Source organism: Vigna unguiculata, chromosome 5, assembly GCF_004118075.2.
Source record: "Vigna unguiculata cultivar IT97K-499-35 chromosome 5, ASM411807v1, whole genome shotgun sequence".
In the NCBI taxonomy this organism is placed as follows: domain Eukaryota; kingdom Viridiplantae; phylum Streptophyta; class Magnoliopsida; order Fabales; family Fabaceae; genus Vigna; species Vigna unguiculata.
In genome coordinates this window covers 3593231-3611252 of record NC_040283.1, presented here as the reverse complement: position 1 = coordinate 3611252, position 18022 = coordinate 3593231, and the positions used below count along the sequence as shown (strand labels likewise).

Genomic DNA, 18022 nt, shown 5'->3' with positions numbered 1-18022 from the left:
CCAAATTCTGTGAGGATTGAGTTTTTCATTTTATCTGTATATGTGAATTTTAATAATTCTGAATTGAATTGTGTGTTTATTTTATTATTTAATATAAGATGTGTGAGTTAAAATGAGGGTGTAGATATCAGAAAAGTTTAATTATTTGAGTGAGCTTTTATTTTGGATCTTAGTGTTTAATTAAAAAAAAACAACAAAAGGAGTAAAAATAGTATATGGAAGCGGTGTCTTTAGAAAAGTGGGAAAAAAAAAGTCACTCACTCTTTTTGTTATCTAAAAACCTTTGAAAACATTCTTCCTTCCTCCCCTTTCTCACCATCAATATAAATTCTCAATCATTTAGATCCTATTAAGCACAAGTCAGCAAAAGTGTAGGTATAACACCAATTTTGAAACTGGAAAACCTTTTCAATATCTTCTTATCCTTCTTAGAATCTATACGCATGTTGGCATTATTGTGAGAAATGAGTTTTAGATTACTTTGAGGTTATTTTGAAATGATTGGTTGTTAGGATTTTATTTTGGAGGTGATTAAAGAGTATTGGAATCTTTAATTATCCACTCCAATATTTATTTTTCTTAGTTTTCAAGAAATCCCAAGACAAAAGAAGCAAACATTTGTTAAAATTTTTTATTTAAAATTTTGGAAGAATGTTCTATCTTGATTTTTGAAGGATTATATTACATACAAAATTATGGAGTAGACACTTCTTTAAACAGTTCAGATGTTAACTTGATTAATCGTGCAGAATAAGACTTTGAGATGAATTTGACAAGTTTGCATATTGTTATTCGAGTGGCATTCAATTCTTGTAAATTAGTTCTAAGAAATGGATATGGAAATGGTTGAATTGAACAAAGTTTGAAATCAATATATTGAAGACGTGAATAGTTGTATAGCTTGATTGAAGTTTTAATGCATAGAAAAGGAAATTATTTGTCAACTCGGTTTGAGAAGAAAATATATAATTCTAAATTTACATGGTTGAATATGAAGTTGTCTATGAAGAATGAAAAAAAAATTGTTATGAGATTTTGATTACCTACAAGTCTTGAGTCAAATGTTAATATATGTTTTTATAAGAAATAGTTTATTAATGTCACCTTCTAAAAACATTTTAAATAGCGTTAATTTAATCTATACAGATTTATTAATCATATTTAAATTAATTTATAATTCAATTGCATCGATTTCACGATAATTAAAAAAATTATAATTAATTATTAGAAATAAACCATGTATTTACAATTTTTCAACATTTAGAATCTATAAAAATTCAAATAAAATATTTTAACACTTAAATCTAAGTTTCATTCCTACTTATTAAAATTTATTATTGCCAGTGACATACATATAGAGTTTTTTTTTTTATATGTAACATATTCTTATGTAACATACATATTTAAGAGTAAAAAGTAATAACTTAATTTTTAATTATTTTGAAGAAATAAAAATATTGTATTCATTTTTTTACTGATTCATTAATATAAATATTTTCTTTTATTTTGTATACATATTTTCGGATTTTCCTCTAACCTTTTTTTATATATATAACGTATTCCAAAAATTGATCATTTTACTATAGTTAATTGGTTTTCATTATTAACTAACAGATTAGCCCAGTTTTCAAAATATATATATTAAAGTGAGTCTTGGTGTGCAAAGTCAATCATTGTATTATACTTTATATAAAAGTGAATTAAGTATTGATACAAAATCTATAGAATATTTTCAGATATCAGTATGTTTACATTGCCTTATTGATAAGTTCAAATTTAATTATTCGACAACTCAGCTGGACGCCAAAATTCTTTATGCATGAAATTATATATATTTATTTATATATAGATAGATAGATAGATACAGTGGAATTAGAAATTGGGTTCAGAGTGTGGTTGGCATAACCCTGTTCACACTAAAGCAAAAGCAGACAGTTTTCTCAACAAATGTCATTTGCTTCTGTGCTCTTTGTGTATCTACAAGACGAGAGATTCTTCGTTAAGCCCTCAAAAAAAGACGAGGAATTATTTAATCATTCAAATGTATTTTTTAAACCACTTAGACAACTTTTCACACCTTTAATTAAGTTCGAAAATGGTGTGATTTGAATTTGGTTTAGGGTTGGTATTTCAAAAGTGATTATCCATAATGTATCGATACTTCCACTTAGATCATGTATTTGTATTTGACACGTGTTCGATACTTTAGAATATGTTATCTATATCTATATTTATATGTAAAGTATCTAATTTATAAAGTCGTAATATATTACAAGAAATTTTTTTAATAATAACCAATTTTAGTAATAAAAAATAGTTAGTCATTATATAGTGACCAATTTAAGTACTAATTTAAAAACTAAAAATTATTGGCAGCTAAAATAGTTCCAAAAAATTATAATTGATCATATAATTAAAATAGTTTTTATTATGAATTGGTTTTTAAATTGGTAACTAACAATCAACTACCAAGGTTTTGACTACCAAAATAATTGGTTCCTGAATTGATCACTAACCTTAGTTATAGGTTTTGGCTTCCAAAATAATTAGTCTCTAAATTGATTTTTAATTAAGAAATTGATTTCTAATAGTTTTGGTTAATAAAATTAGTCATTATTTAAAAGTTTTTTTATAGTGATACTTTTATGATGAAAATAATTTATATTTTTTTATATTAACAACTTTAGTACATATAGCTTTAATTTAGATTCACACAATAATAATTTTATATTTATTATGTTTTTAAGAATTAATATACATTTTTAGTATTTATAAATCGTGTATATATCACATATTATATTTTATTATTTTCAAAATAAACATATCAACCTATCAGATATTGTATCCTGTATTCATATATATATATATATATATATATATATATATATATATATATATATATATATATATATATAATTATAACTATTAAATCGGTTATAATATTAATCATTAATTTATACCTTTTAATATTGATCATTCATCTATATATAATCTATATTTTCTTTCTCTTTCATATATCTAGAGTGGTGAATAAAATTAAAGATATTAGCCTAAATTTATAATCATGTCATATATATATATATATATATATATATATATATATATATATATATATATATAATTGTGATTCTTTCATAATTATCGAAAGTTTTCACTTGATTAATCAATCAGATGAAAAAAAATACAATAAACGAATTTGTTTGCTGATACGTGCATGGCTCACCATTGACCTCAACTCCATTTATAGAATGAAAAATCACTAAACACAGGTAAAGTAAGAAGTTGAAAAAGGAAATAGATGTTCAAAGATAAACTCAAACCAATGTAGGTAGTTGTTATAGCACCACTCTGAATCAGTGATTATCATATTCATTTTCACAGAGATGGTAGCAGAAAGGGTGTGTTTGGATGCACAAAAAGCTATATTGACAACATGGTTGGTGACAGAATAAAATATCAGTGACATAAAAGTGTGAATCTTTTAGTAAGCATGAACTGAAATCAATGACATATTTTTGAGATGCAATGAACTGCAAATACAACTCCTGAATCAGAACTTTTACGATGATATTAAACGTAGAAGAAATTGTTTGGGATAAGATTGGGTGTGTGGTTTATCCATGGATGAAGAAATGATTGGGGTGGTTTCACTTTTGCAATCACATTTGCATCATTTGCAATCACAAGGTGACATAGATTTCTGTGCAAGTGTGATGATGGTGGAAGGATGGGGCACGTAATGGGCATCACTAGCCATGGCCCCATCTTCTTTTCTGCTTTAGCTGCACCAATACAAAATGTTTGAGTAAGGTTCACACATCTTACTCTTTCTTCTCTGCTTCCAATTATTTTTCTTCCTCTCACTTCCTTTCTTGTTTCTAAACTACAAACATTTATAAATTAAACCACTGTGTCAAGAAAGAACGACTTGAATCTCTTGAATAACTTTTTCATATGAAAATTTAAGACTTAATAATTTAATTTATTCTAATCTCTATATTTCTTTATTTAACTGAGTCTTTGTTTATTTTATTATAAAGATCCCATGTAATCTCATATTTTTTTTAAACAAAAATCAATGTGATCGTTAATTTAACGTTAAAATTAATTGAAAAGTATCATGTATCAAAATTTAGATCACATATTAAAAATGTGAATTAAAACAGGAACTTTTAAATTTGAGTAACTGAAAACAAACTTTTCTAGAATTCGAGAAATTACAAACAAATCTTAACTAACGATTCTGCTTATAATTAAGGTGACAATTAAGATGATTCACATTATTTTTAAGTTATAGAAGAATTCTGAAGTCATTTTTCAAAAACAAATATATGAATTACACAATCTAAAAATATTTCTCGCGAAAAAAAATAGTTTCTACAATTTAAAAAATGACTTTAAAATTATATGGAAACTTATTTCATGCAAAGTTTTATTTTTAGATTATATAATTTGTGAGTAAAATTAATTTTCAGATTGTATAATTCAAAAATAAATTAAATCACTTTCTAATTATAAAATCTATAATTGTTTTTATACCAAAAAATAATTTTCTAATTGCACTGTATAATCTATGAAGAAAGAAAATATGAAGTTGGGGAGAGAAATTCCTTTCTATCCATCACCTTACACATTCTTTAGGCTTCCTAATAGCTCTTTTTGTGGGGTGCTTCTTCCTGCACCTCCATATATTTTAAAATTTTAGTTTATCTGTTTTTTATTTTGGGTTTCAAACTATATATAATTTGGTCTTCTTACATTATCTATAGAGGTGCAGGAAGAAACTATGGAAGTATAGAAGTCCAGGAAGAAGCAACCTTTTTGTCCCAAAATGTTTCTTTTTTATTGGTGGGCTCATGAGTCAGGTTATCCTTTATGGCCCAAACTTGTTTTAATCATTTTTTTAATACATGTACTTTTGCATTCATAAGCTCTAGAGTGTGTTTGGACATCTAATTTTAAGACAGCAATTCATTTTTTTAAGAATTAAAATGTTTTTTATGGTAAAAAATGTTATTCGAAAAAAAAAAGATTTTAGAAACTCATTAAAATAAAATAGTTTAAAATATTTCTGAACATCTTATATTTAAAATACTTTACAGTCTACATTTTGTACGTAAAATAATGAATGGGCGTGTTTATAAAAAAGAAAAAAAGAAAATGAGGGTATATGTTGATAAGAATGAAGTGCATCAATCTTGGGCAGAATTTGAGGTGTTTGTGGACAAGGTGAAGACATAGATGGTGGAAGTGTCCCTCTTTTCCACCAATAATGAAGAAACTTCCAAATCACTTCTTCTCTTCATTCAATAATCAATATCTTAATAGCTATACACCATATTCACCTAGGAAGTGGAGTTCGTGATTTATGAATCTAGCAACACCCAGACAAACATGTCATCCAAGAATTCAAATCCACTAACCTAACATCAAATTTATAACTATATCATCTTTCCCTCTTATATTTTAATCACATACTTCCTTAAATTAATTAAAATGCAATTTCTTGCAATATAATTATAAAACTTTAATTATAGCAATTTCTTACTTGTAAGGCTAAAGAATATTTATCAAAATAATTTGGTACTTCCACTGATGTTGGTTCCACGTAGAATTGTAACATGCATGTCCTAATATTGTTTTTACAAGAGAAAAAGAAAGACCATATATATTCTTCTGTTTCTAAAACTTGTATCCTATAATTCGCCAGCTATAGCAAGTAATACGAAGTACTACACAAAATCTTTAATAGTTTTTAATTAATATAGAATGGTTGAAAAGTTGTAATATTTAACTATGATCGATTGCTTAATTAGAGTAATAAAGTAGTATGCCCTCACGTCTTGTTTGTATTTACAGACCCAAAGGAGGGTGGTGTGGAAAAAGGTCAGTAAAATAAGTGTGAAAACTACAAAATTTCCGTGTAAAATAAAAATACAAAATTATATAATTAATTATGTTTTTAAATAATAAATTATATTATGGATAATATTAAAATATTTAGACATAATTAATAATTATATGATGAGCCAATTTAACCAAACTAATATTCATATTCTCAATTACATAGAATCATTCAACTCAATATATCATGCTATTAATGTTCAACAAAAATTAATCATCACTGCTATACATATTTCATCACAATTTCATCCACAACACAATATCATGTAATATAATAATTAATGAATAAAAATAATTAACTTCTCTGATATTTATTGAGTTTTTAACTCAATTATGCTCTAAAAACACCAATTCTTATAAAATATTTTATCTGTTCATAAAATACTCATATAAATGATCTAAACATATTTTAGTATCTAGTCAAGAGATATTCATTTTGAATTCCTTTGAGTTGCATGCAAAAGTTTTTTATCATATATATATATATATATATATATATATATATATATATGCAAAACTTTTAAAAATTGGCTTAAGAGAATGGATAAAAATGAATTACTCAAAATAAAATGTTTATCGGCTAAAATTGTAATGTTGAATGTCAAGACTCTTATAATGAACTCTGTTTTTCAAAGATGAATATATACTACCTATACCTTTTTAAGAATTTGAATTTTCATAATAATGTTATTTATTTTGGAAATGTTCATAAGATTTTTTGATTTTGTTTTTAAATTAGAATTTTATGTATGACAAGAAATTTATTTATTTTATCAAAATAAAAGGGAATTTTCACAAACCCATAAAGAGCAAAAATTTGAAATTGAAATCCCAAACATATTAGCTAATACATAAAAAATTAATTATTGACACTCATCAGTACTTCCTGGATAATGTTTGTTAAATGATCCCAATGATATCCTCTTCATTTGAATATTCTGTTTAATTACCTTTAACATGCCTTTGAATCTAGATTTTCATTTTAACAAATAAATTAAATTAAATGCTATCTTTATTTCACCAAGAATAAAAAACATTCCTATGAACATAAATAAGTCACTAAAACTATTACTTAAGGTTTAAGGCGAAGGTTGAAGCATCATTGTCAATCTAGCGTAGATGATCCATCTCGGCAGCAGGGATTTCGCACGCGCCAAAACACTTCTTTTCTATCACGCGCCAAAACATAAGTTTCCTTGTTGACAAATTTACATAATTGTTTTCATATTTTTCTTGAAATTATACATTATATAACTGTATAAGATACGGTCAGATTGATTAAATATTACACAATTAACTAATATTGGGAAGAATAAATATAGTAGAATTAGAAAAAAAGACTAACATGTAATTCACAACATCAATTTTTCCTAAAATCCTTATCACAGTTGCATTGAGTGACATAAATATTCCACATAATAATTAAGGTCGAAAAACATAGCTAAACATACTTCAACAAATAGATAATAAAGTTATTTAGTTACATAACTATTACCATATCAAACCAATGTTTACAAAAAAAAAAATAACTCTACCTAAAAAATATTGAAAGAGATCCTTTGATCAACTAATTTAATCTAACTTAAATCAAAAGTTGTTTAAAAAGCTTATGCAAATAATACAAATAATTAGCTTTAATCAAATGCAATATAAACTAAGAATTGTATATTTAGTTTTCATAATATTTTTATAATAAACATTAATTGATCTTATTTTTAGTTAATATAAAATTTACAACATATATTTATTAATAATAGTAACTTTAAATGAAAATTTATTTGCAAAATTTATATAGATATCATATTAATAAAAAAATAAATTAAGAATCATGGATATAATTTTTACACTGATAATAAAGCATATAAATATTTTTATAATAAACATTAATTTACTTTAATATATTAAAGCAATATAAGCTGTGAAAATAGTTTAACGCTAAAGAACGTGCGAGTGATGGTGGCAAAACTCTTGACATCTCGCGGAAACTGTATCCAAATAAATTCAACATTTATGTTAATAGAACAAGAACGAAGAAAAATAAGTTTTTGTTTTATAACATAACAACGTGTAAACGAGGTTAGAATTATTGTTTCTGTGGATATTAAGAAAGAGAATAAAGGAGATTCAACCAATGATCCTTGCTCTCACCCATTTACATTTTGTCCTAAAAGTAATTTGCTTACCAATTTTTCTTTCTATTTTATTTTTCTGTAAAAGAAAGAAATCATTTCGTATTGCATCGTATATATATTCAAATAAACTGAAGCTGCGTCCCTTAAATCTTTCAACGTTCTTTGTGGGTTCTCATTTTATCTATTTATCTCTCTAGAATTCTAGAGAGAGAAAGGGGAGAGATCAAAGTAGTGCCGCAGCAGTTCAATTGGTGAATGAAAGATTGATTATCCACCTCTCCTTTTGACTTTCCGATTCATGTTTCCATTTCCCCTCTCTTCTCTCTTTCTGGGATTTTTCTCCCTCCCATCAATTTGATACTCGTTTTCACATTTGAACAGTTGCAGAAAAAGATCTCGAGTGGTTATGTTTTTCTTGTGTCCTTTCTTGGTCTTAAATGTTGCAGCCAACATGGTCATGAGCATTTGAAGAATATGAACGGAGTGGGGTTTGCCAGGAGCAATGTTCACTGGATGGGTGACTGACACAACATTTTTTTTTCCAGAATTGGAATTATCTTAGGAGGGTAAGTTAAAAAAACACAATTAAAGAAACAATTTCACCTTGTGAATTTGTTGTCTTTAAGGGTCATCGTAATTAAAGTCTCCGAGGTTTTTTTGTTTTAAGACAATTCGCATGGGTTGCGCAAGTTCAAAGCAGAAGCGATGTCGGTGCTGCAATGCTCCGAGAAGCTACTCAATGCACGTTCATCACCCACCCCAAGCAGAAGGTGATAGCTACCATGTTGTGGCACTCACTTCCACAACACTGGGAACTCTCAAACTCAATTCCCCTGCTTCAACTCAAAATTTTACTGGGAATTGTGATCACGATTTCAATCTTTCCAATGGCAAGGTTAGTAACACTAAAAGTTTAAGGTTTGATAATGAAAGATTTATCCAAAGGCTGGAGGAGAAAGAGAAAAATTCAGTATCCGAGAAAGAGAGAAAAGAGGAGTTCTCGATAGGGCTAATTGAGGCCAAGACTTGGTCCAACATGATCGAGCAAAAGTTGCCAACAGTTTTTCCAAAGACCCCAATTAGAACACCACCCGGTGAGCCTGAGACAATAATCAACACATGGGAACTCATGGAAGGCCTTGATGAAGAGACCACCAATTTCCGGTCGCCGAGTCAGTACCGGAGTTTCTCTTTTGATGCCAATGGTGACAATGTTGATGATGGAAGTGTGGATGTTGATCCACCCAAAATGAGTGTTGTTGCTTCTCCAAAACCCGTGTGGCTTCTGATGACTGAGGAGGAATCAAGACTGAACTCTGCAATCTCAGATTTTGATCCTGAATTGATTTCCTCATTCAGGAAGTCCTTCCAACATCTCTCTCCGGATAGCCCCTTCCACCTTCGACCGGCGTCGAGCGATGAAGAGATGCAAGGGACTAAAAGGGGGTCCCCATTTGCGGATGATGTTAATGTCGGTGATCCATGCGGAAAGTACAAGGTGGTGTTGTACTTCACCAGCTTACGCGGCGTGCGAAAAACTTACGAGGATTGCTGCCAAGTGAGATTGGTTCTGAAGGGATTGGGGGTGAGGGTTGATGAGAGAGATGTATCCATGCATTCCAGGTTCAAGGAAGAGCTTAGAGAGCTATTGGGTGATGGGTATGGTGGTTTAGTATTGCCAAGGGTGTTTGTCGGGGACAATTACATTGGTGGAGCCGAAGAAATTCAGAGGTTGCATGAAGATGGGAGGCTCGAGAAGCTTTTGGGTTGTTGTGAGAAGATTGAGGACAGTGTTGGAGGTGATGGAGGTGGAGTGTGTGAAGGTTGTGGGGATATAAGGTTTGTTCCCTGTGAAACCTGTTCTGGAAGCTGTAAAATTTACTATGAAGGTGATGAAGAGGAAGAAGAATACGTTCATGGTGAGTTGGGGGAGTGTGGATTTCAGCGTTGCCCTGATTGCAATGAAAATGGACTAATTCGTTGCCCCATGTGTTGCTGTTAGTTCCAAACTTTGAGGTACTGAAAACCAAATTTTGAGTTTTATTCTTCAGGGCATTTTGCACTTTGTCAGATTTTCTTGTAAAGTCAAGTATTTTATAAGCAGTGGAAAGTGAACAACGTGTTATAATCACTCCCCCATCATAATCAGTGTAGTTTGAAACATATATATATACACTGTTTTCGTTTTTCCTTCTGTACAGAATTTGCCTTCTTGCAAAATGAAGAAATGTCAAGAGAGAATTGTAAAGCTATATATTTGTTATCATCTTCATTCTTCATATAATATTCTACTTTACTACAATTTCAAAGATGTAATAATGTTTGAGGTCTTTGAAGCATTCTAAGCCAAGAGTTGAAACTTTCGTAAGCTAATTGCAGAATGCATTTGAGGGTGTGGGGTTTATGAGCTCCATGCAATATCGTACTTGTAATATTTTTGTTATCAAATATTGACCAAAAACCATGGTTAGCCTTAGCACATCTTTGGTAGTCCGTGAACCATTTTTTAAAGCTTCAAATAGTTTATTCATTCTTTGCTCTGTTTTCTTTTATTTTGAAGTGATCGTTTTCCAAGCATCTCTGCACGTTTTCTTTGTTACATATAAAGTCAAGCTAAGTGGGGGCATAAAATAACGTAGCAGGTGGACATAGCCTAGGTCAACCTCGATAGAGACTTTTTTAATCGAGTCAAATCATGTTTCTTTGGATGAAAAAACACTATATTTACATGTGAACTATCCTTTTCCAAAATAATGATATACTATTTCAAAAAGACTACTTTTACCCTTTCAACCTGCATATCTTTATTCTTCTCAATCGTTTTAGCCATTGCTTTGAATTGTGGTGATCAATTCAAGACATGATGGTCCAAAACTAAAAGACACCAAGAACCCCAATTTTGTGTTCAGGTTTCACCCCAGAATTTTCTTAGCTGATCATTACATGGCACTTGTATAGGCACTATGTTATGTAAAATAATTGGTATAATCCATGGAATTTACGATTAAAAATCCGTGTGGTGCCATTTACAAAAGAATGCAGCACTAAACAACGTCTGAATCATACAAATGGTATGTGCCAAAGAAGCAAAACTTTCTTTTCCTTACCTACTATGTCCTTTTTTCTTTATCGACTTCATATATGTTAATGCAATCAATGAGCCTTGATGCAAGAAAATACCAATAAGCTACATGCCCCTTGCTGTCCAATCAATATCACCACAAATTTAGATGGTTAGATCAATTTCAGTACTGAAATTGTTGTAATTGGCAATAGCTTATTTATGTGGACGGTAGTGTTAGATGTAGAATACACGAAGGCTACATTATCTTTCTAATGATTTCATAAAAATCTCCAACTTCTTTTAGATGGAGAAAATTCACCCTCTAACGTGCATGTATACAGAAGCTTAAACATATATAAACTTCAATCAAGAACATAGTTTATCTTGTACAATGAACACAACTTCTGAATCTGTAGTCACCACCACATTCACTTTTACTAGGAAGACTTGTACAGAGAAGAGCAAAAGGGCATTCAAATGTACAATTCATTGACGAAGAAATCATTATCTATCAACTTCAGGAGAGTTCCCAGAGTAGCAAGTCTCACAATTTTTTACTAATTATTACAATTCAAATATAAGTTAGAGTCTCTTGGACTAAAAGTCCAAGTGTGAGTCAAATGTCTTAAGGTTGTATGGTTAAAGTGGTGTCTAAAGTCTTATATGTGTAAGACTAATGTCATATAACCAGTTGTTGAGATTTTTAGGACTTTTGAAAATATGAGATATATGTGATATGTTATACGGAAGAACATGTTTTTGTTGTTACATATATCTAAAACTGAAATATTTTCTAAAAACTAATTTAAATAAACAAAAAATATTAAGTAATATTCTCAGCAGAGTCTTATATTATACATTATACATAAAAAAATTGAGTAATATACAAGAGAAAAACTCATCATCCTATATTTCTAAGATTTTGAATAAAAGAACGTACCAGTTTTGTTACCTATCAACGAAGATCTCTAATATATTCTCCTCACTCATTATTAGTAGTACAATATACCAAACATTAACAAAATTCTTGAAGCATCTGTTTGATGCTTTAGTTAAAATATTTTTTTCATAAGTTTTTCACAATGAGCTATTAAAGGAAAATATCAAATGGAAGAAATATTTCAACAAAATATCGAAAGGAGTTTGCCTTTTTTTTTTTCTAACACATCTACTTTTATTCTTTTAATAAGTTTAATTAGGTGTGACAAAATAAGTTTGTCCCACAGGTTCACCTATTAATAATTTGATAAAACAAGTTGATATTTTCAATCTAATTATTTAGTTGATGAAAATAATACATCTTAAAAAATCTCATATTGTTAGAATATGTTAATTACATCATTTTATTTTCTGTTTTCTTGATGATATTCTAGAATATGCTCTCACAGCATTCTGTTAGCAGCCGTGCTGACCATACCGCTTACAACTCTATATATCTCTATGTATTCATCTTTCATTTTCATAATGAAATACAAATCGCCTTTATTATGTTATTGATATCTCTCTTCTTTGATTTCTAACCCACATCACATAGTTAAAATAATAAAATGCATGATACTGGTTATTTAATGGACATAAAATCCAATGATGTTTAGATATTCAATTCAAAAAACATTTTAAGCTTCTATTAGATTTTTATAGTAGAGTATCGTGAAATTTAAGTTAGATTTTTATTTTGAAAAGTATAAATGTACTTGAGAATCGAAAAGTATGAAAGTGTTGTATATGTGTTATAAAAAAATTTACATAATGTTATTTTTTGATTATTTTTAAACAACAGTCATGATTTTACTCTCATTTTGAAATTTTAATATTATACTATTATGTTAATTTATTATGTTAATTGTTTTTATCTTATTTCTAATAATGTTGAGAGATTGATTCTCTTTGTAACGTTTCTTCTATCCGTAATACATGCCAACTTGATATACATTAGAGAAATGGTAAATTAACCCATATTTTTTAAATTAAAAAATAAAATAGTTTAAAAATTAAGTTGTTATATTGTATTTTATTATTTTAACGATGCAAATATATAATAATATTTTAATTTGAATTATTAATATTTACAAACTCAATTAAAATTGTTAATTTTAAAGGAGTAATTTACACATAATAATCTTTTTAATTTATTAATTAAAGACATAATTAACCGATTAAAGACTTAAAAATATGTACATGATCAAATATTATTTTAATATATATATATATATATATATATATATATATATATATTAAATAGATAATAATAAAATTATTAAAGAATAGTGAGGTATTTAATGTAATTATAACACATTAAAATTAAAAATTTAATAATAAAATATCAGTAAAAATAATTTATTCATACAGTGATAATAATTGTTAGAAAAATATGCCATTAAATCTTTATAATTATAAACACGAGCATTTTTTTTATTGTAAGTATGAAAGAATTCAATGTTTTATCTTAATTGTCCTTTTTAATTATGGTATTTTTTGAAAAATATTATTTGTAAGCTATTTTCAAAGTTTAAAATTGAATTAATGGTTATTTTATCAATTATATTCTTATTTTTTTTAATTATGGTATTTTTTGAAAAATATTATTTGTAAACTATTTTGAAAGTTTAAAATTGAATTAATGATATTTTATCAATTATATTCTTATTTTTATTTAATTTTCACTTGATTTATTGCTTTATATTAATTTGCTATGAACTATAGAGATGAAAAGAGGTAAAATAACATTTTATAACTATTTCATAAAAATTTAGGAAATTTATACAAAAAGAGATGTGTGATGTGCATGGAGATGGATGAAACAACTGTGCATTCAACTCGTCATTTCGTCTTGGCATTTAACCTTTAACGTAAATTAGTTTAGCTCGACCTTTGTTACATGTCGGTTCAACCTTTATTCTGATTTAGTCTTTGACCTTAACTCAATTTGATGTAACATGGTTCAACATTTAACCTGAACTAATTTGATTTTTTGGACTTATACTTTTTTTGTCTTAACTAATGAACAATTTCACAATTTAAAAATTTTAATTTTTTTTCTTTTTTGAGTGAATTTTAATTTTTAATATTTTAGTTATTTGAAATATTTTCTTAAAATTATCTAATTTTAATTTTCTTCTAATTTTTTCATCCAAGTATATCATTTTTCATGAAAATTTTCAAAATTTTCAAATAAATAAATTATTCTATTAAACTCTCTTATCCAAACACACCACTATAAATTTGTGTGATAGATGGGTAGGGATTTATAATGTGCACCACAATTAACTTCGAATATATTTTTAAAATTGAATAATATTGAAAATAGTCTAAGTGTGAGTTAAAAATCGCACATTAGATAGAATAGACAAAATTAAATACTATACAAAAATAAAAACTCATAACATAATTACCTTAAAATCTCAGAGTAAAAATAATGTCAAATATTTTGTATACGTAGAAGACCAATATTATATATATATATATATATATATAATCACAATTTCGTTGTGACTGTAACCCTAAAAAAATATATATAAATCCAACAAATAAAAACGTGACTGAGAAAAATATATACTAAAGTGATTATTCAATTTTTTTAATTTACACAAATCAATAACAGTGGCAAAAAAATTCTAAACATCAAGTAATTAAAATACTTGAAACTATAGATGTGTAAATAAAGTAATAAATGGGTGTGTGTAGAAAATTCTTGCATATTCGGAAGTGAATTCAATAGAAAGGAAATGCATGAATTGTGGGCGCAATTTGAGGTGTTTGTGGAGAAGCTGAGGACAAAAACAGCTAACATGATTGGCCATGGATACTGAAAAGTGTCACACATTTCCACCATTACTCACCAAACTTCAAAACCACTTTTTCTCTTCATTCAATAATCAATATCTTAATACTCCATCCAAACTTTGGAAGTGGAGTTCATCACTTATGCACGAACCATGAACCGACAAACATACCCTCCAACAAATAATATAACTATACATATTCTCATACTATATATTATATTCATGTCTTTCCCTGTTTTTTTGGCACTAAATTATATACTATTAATTAGCATACGTGGTTAAATTAATTAAGATTAGTCGTGGTCACGGTTTTAAATTGTAGTCATGATTAGGGTTTGTCTTTTTCTTTTGTATATATTAAACCATAGAAAAATGAATCGATGTGGTTCCAACATCGGTTGTGTTATTGCAGCTACAAATTAACATTTCTAAAAAATATTGATTTAGTGACCGAAATATTATTATTTTTTGGTAGGTTTGTAGCAACAGGTTTTCTAAGAAATTCAAATGAATACAGACCAAAACCCTTTAAATGGAGTAGTGATTGAGAGATCAACAAGAATGATGCTCACGTTTGTGAAATCAACATGAATGTTTGACTCGAAAATGCCGATAAATTAAATTATTGAAATGAAATATTAATGGAATGTGTTAGTCTCTCTCTCCATGTGTCTTCTAAGTTTTAACATAAATGCTGCGGCAAAAGAAGGGAAATATTAATTCCATGTTAATAACTTCGAATGAGTCAAGAGATAGTGACGGAGTTAGAGAATTTTGTATGGACAGAAAAACTAATTATCAATATTATATTCTAAGTCAAAAATTATCATTCCCTCTGACATAATAATTCTAATATTTTGGTCCCGTGTTTTTTTTTATGATAAAATGTATATAAATTAACGGAAAAAGAAAAAAGAAGGTACGAAATTTAGGCGTTGATGAGGGAAATTGATCATGTGGAGCCATAATTGGAGAAGCAGTGAGTTGGCTCAGGTAACTGCAAAGATCTCACGCTTGTCCACGTGCCATCACGTGTATCACCAAATACCAAATCATATTAATTAATTAATTAATTCGTGTTATTACATGTGTAATCATGAATTCTGATTTTTCATTGATGAACTAACCACGCATAACATTGTTCACCTGAATTGCCAGGTGGATATCACTGTGTGCTTAACATTACTTACACATTTATAAATTTAAATTTACTAAATAAAATATGATTTTTTATTAATTTAAATTGATGAATCGATGTTCACCATTTAAATTAGTTACGTCAAATCTTGTACAACTTAAACAATAATAAGAACAAAATCTAATGAGTTATAATTTTGAATATATTCGTTATATTATGTCAATTTGCGATGTACATAAGATGACTGTATTTTAAGATAAATTTTGTAAATATGAACTATATTAATGGAGTTTTAATTTAACTGTAGAATTTGTGACAGAAACATTCAATTAAAATTATGAGTAATGTAAAATTAAGTATAACTAACATAGTAAAAATGTAATACTTAAATATATTTCCTTCAAGTGTAGGTATATTAATTTTTGAATGAATATTGATTCATGTAACTATGAATTTTTTGTTTTAATTCTTGTGACGAGGTTATTGACGTGATTAACATTGATAATGTCAAGTTAACATCATTGGGAACTTGAAAAACAGTAGCGTATTAAAAACTAAATTATAAATAAAAGTACCCAAAAATATATATTAAAGGATTTAAAAGAAAAAGTAATATATTCACAGCGAAAACAATTATATATATATATATATATATATATATATATATATATATATATATATATATGCCTGTTAAATTCTCTTCTCATTTCTTGTATAATTCTCAAATGTTACCCACTCTATCTTTATCATAATTATAAAAAAAGAAAAAAAAATCTAAAAGTTAATACTTTAAGTAAATCTCTAAACTTTATTAATAACATTTAAATATCTACAACGACAAAATATTAAGTCGCACACTTAAAATTCACTAATCAACGAGAGATAATAAATAGAAAAATGAAAATAATGTTTAAATTGGTATTATGCCGTTAAACACCACTAATTGAAAATCTAATTAAGAATGAAATGGTTACGTTCAACGTTGATGTTAACCTCATTTAATAAGTAAATTATATGAAAAAACAAACATATTAAAATCATACAATATTACTCGAATATTAGTTTCTTAGAGAAAATTCAGATGTAATATATAGATATGGTTGTGATGTTCTTCAATAATAATTGGAGTTTTACTTCACTAATCTGCATTAATATTTAATCAAATATATGTATATTATCTAAATAAACTCAAATATGATGAAAGAATTAGACAATTTATATAAATACATGTATTTTTTTATCACAAAAAGTAAGGGTGGCAAAACGGGCTGGGCCGCCCGTCAGCCCGTGCTAAAAGGAACGGGCTGGGTTGAAGATTTCAACCTGTCAGCCCGTTCTGACCCGTCCCATCCAGTCCATCAACTTGACGGGCCAAAGTACGGGCCAACCCGTCCTGACCCGTTGGCCCGTTTTAAAAAAATAAAATAAAATAAAAATAATTAAAAAGATTATTTTTTTAATTATATATTTTAAATGTATAAATATATAATAGTATTGTAATTTAAATCATTAACACTTACAAATTAAGTTTGAATTATTAATTATAATTGAATAATTTAATATGTAAATTTAATAATTATTTTAACTTATCTAATTAAAAGCATTAACTAATCAATTAAAAGTTAAAATAATATTTTATTTGATTAAATATGACTTTAATAATAATTTATATGTATATATAAACAAATTTAAAAAATAATTAAAAAAAAAAATTAGACTGGCCAGTCCAGCCCGGCCCGTTAACCCGTCCTATACGGGACGGGTTGTGACTATTGGCCCGTTTCTGTTTGATAGGCCAGTTCGACCCAATCCGCTTTTTGACGGGCCACATACGGACGGGTTAAAACGGACCGGGCTAGTCCATTTGCCACCCCTAACAAAAAGTTAAACTAAAGAAATATTCTCAATATAGGAAATAAACCTTTTTTTTAAGACTACTAGTTAAACTATAAAAATGGCATACCAAATAATCTACACATTTAATAGTATTGTAAAATTTTTT

At 27.6% G+C, this 18022-nt stretch overlaps 1 protein-coding gene across 1 annotated transcript; it reads left to right on the top strand.

Moving 5' to 3' along the window:
- The first annotated feature begins 8191 nt into the window (after positions 1–8191).
- LOC114183884 (uncharacterized protein At3g28850-like) lies at positions 8192–10288 on the top strand. Its single transcript, XM_028071051.1, has 2 exons — positions 8192–8602; positions 8704–10288. The coding sequence occupies exon 2, from the start codon at positions 8713–8715 to the stop codon at positions 10036–10038; it is 1326 nt and encodes a 441-aa protein (XP_027926852.1). The 5' UTR covers positions 8192–8602; positions 8704–8712; the 3' UTR covers positions 10039–10288.
- Positions 10289–18022: the final 7734 nt, after the last annotated feature.

Bases quoted from the DNA above. Each gene is read 5' to 3' on its own strand.
- LOC114183884 (XM_028071051.1), top strand. From the start codon at position 8,713: ATGGGTTGCGCAAGTTCAAAGCAGAAGCGATGTCGGTGCTGCAATGCT.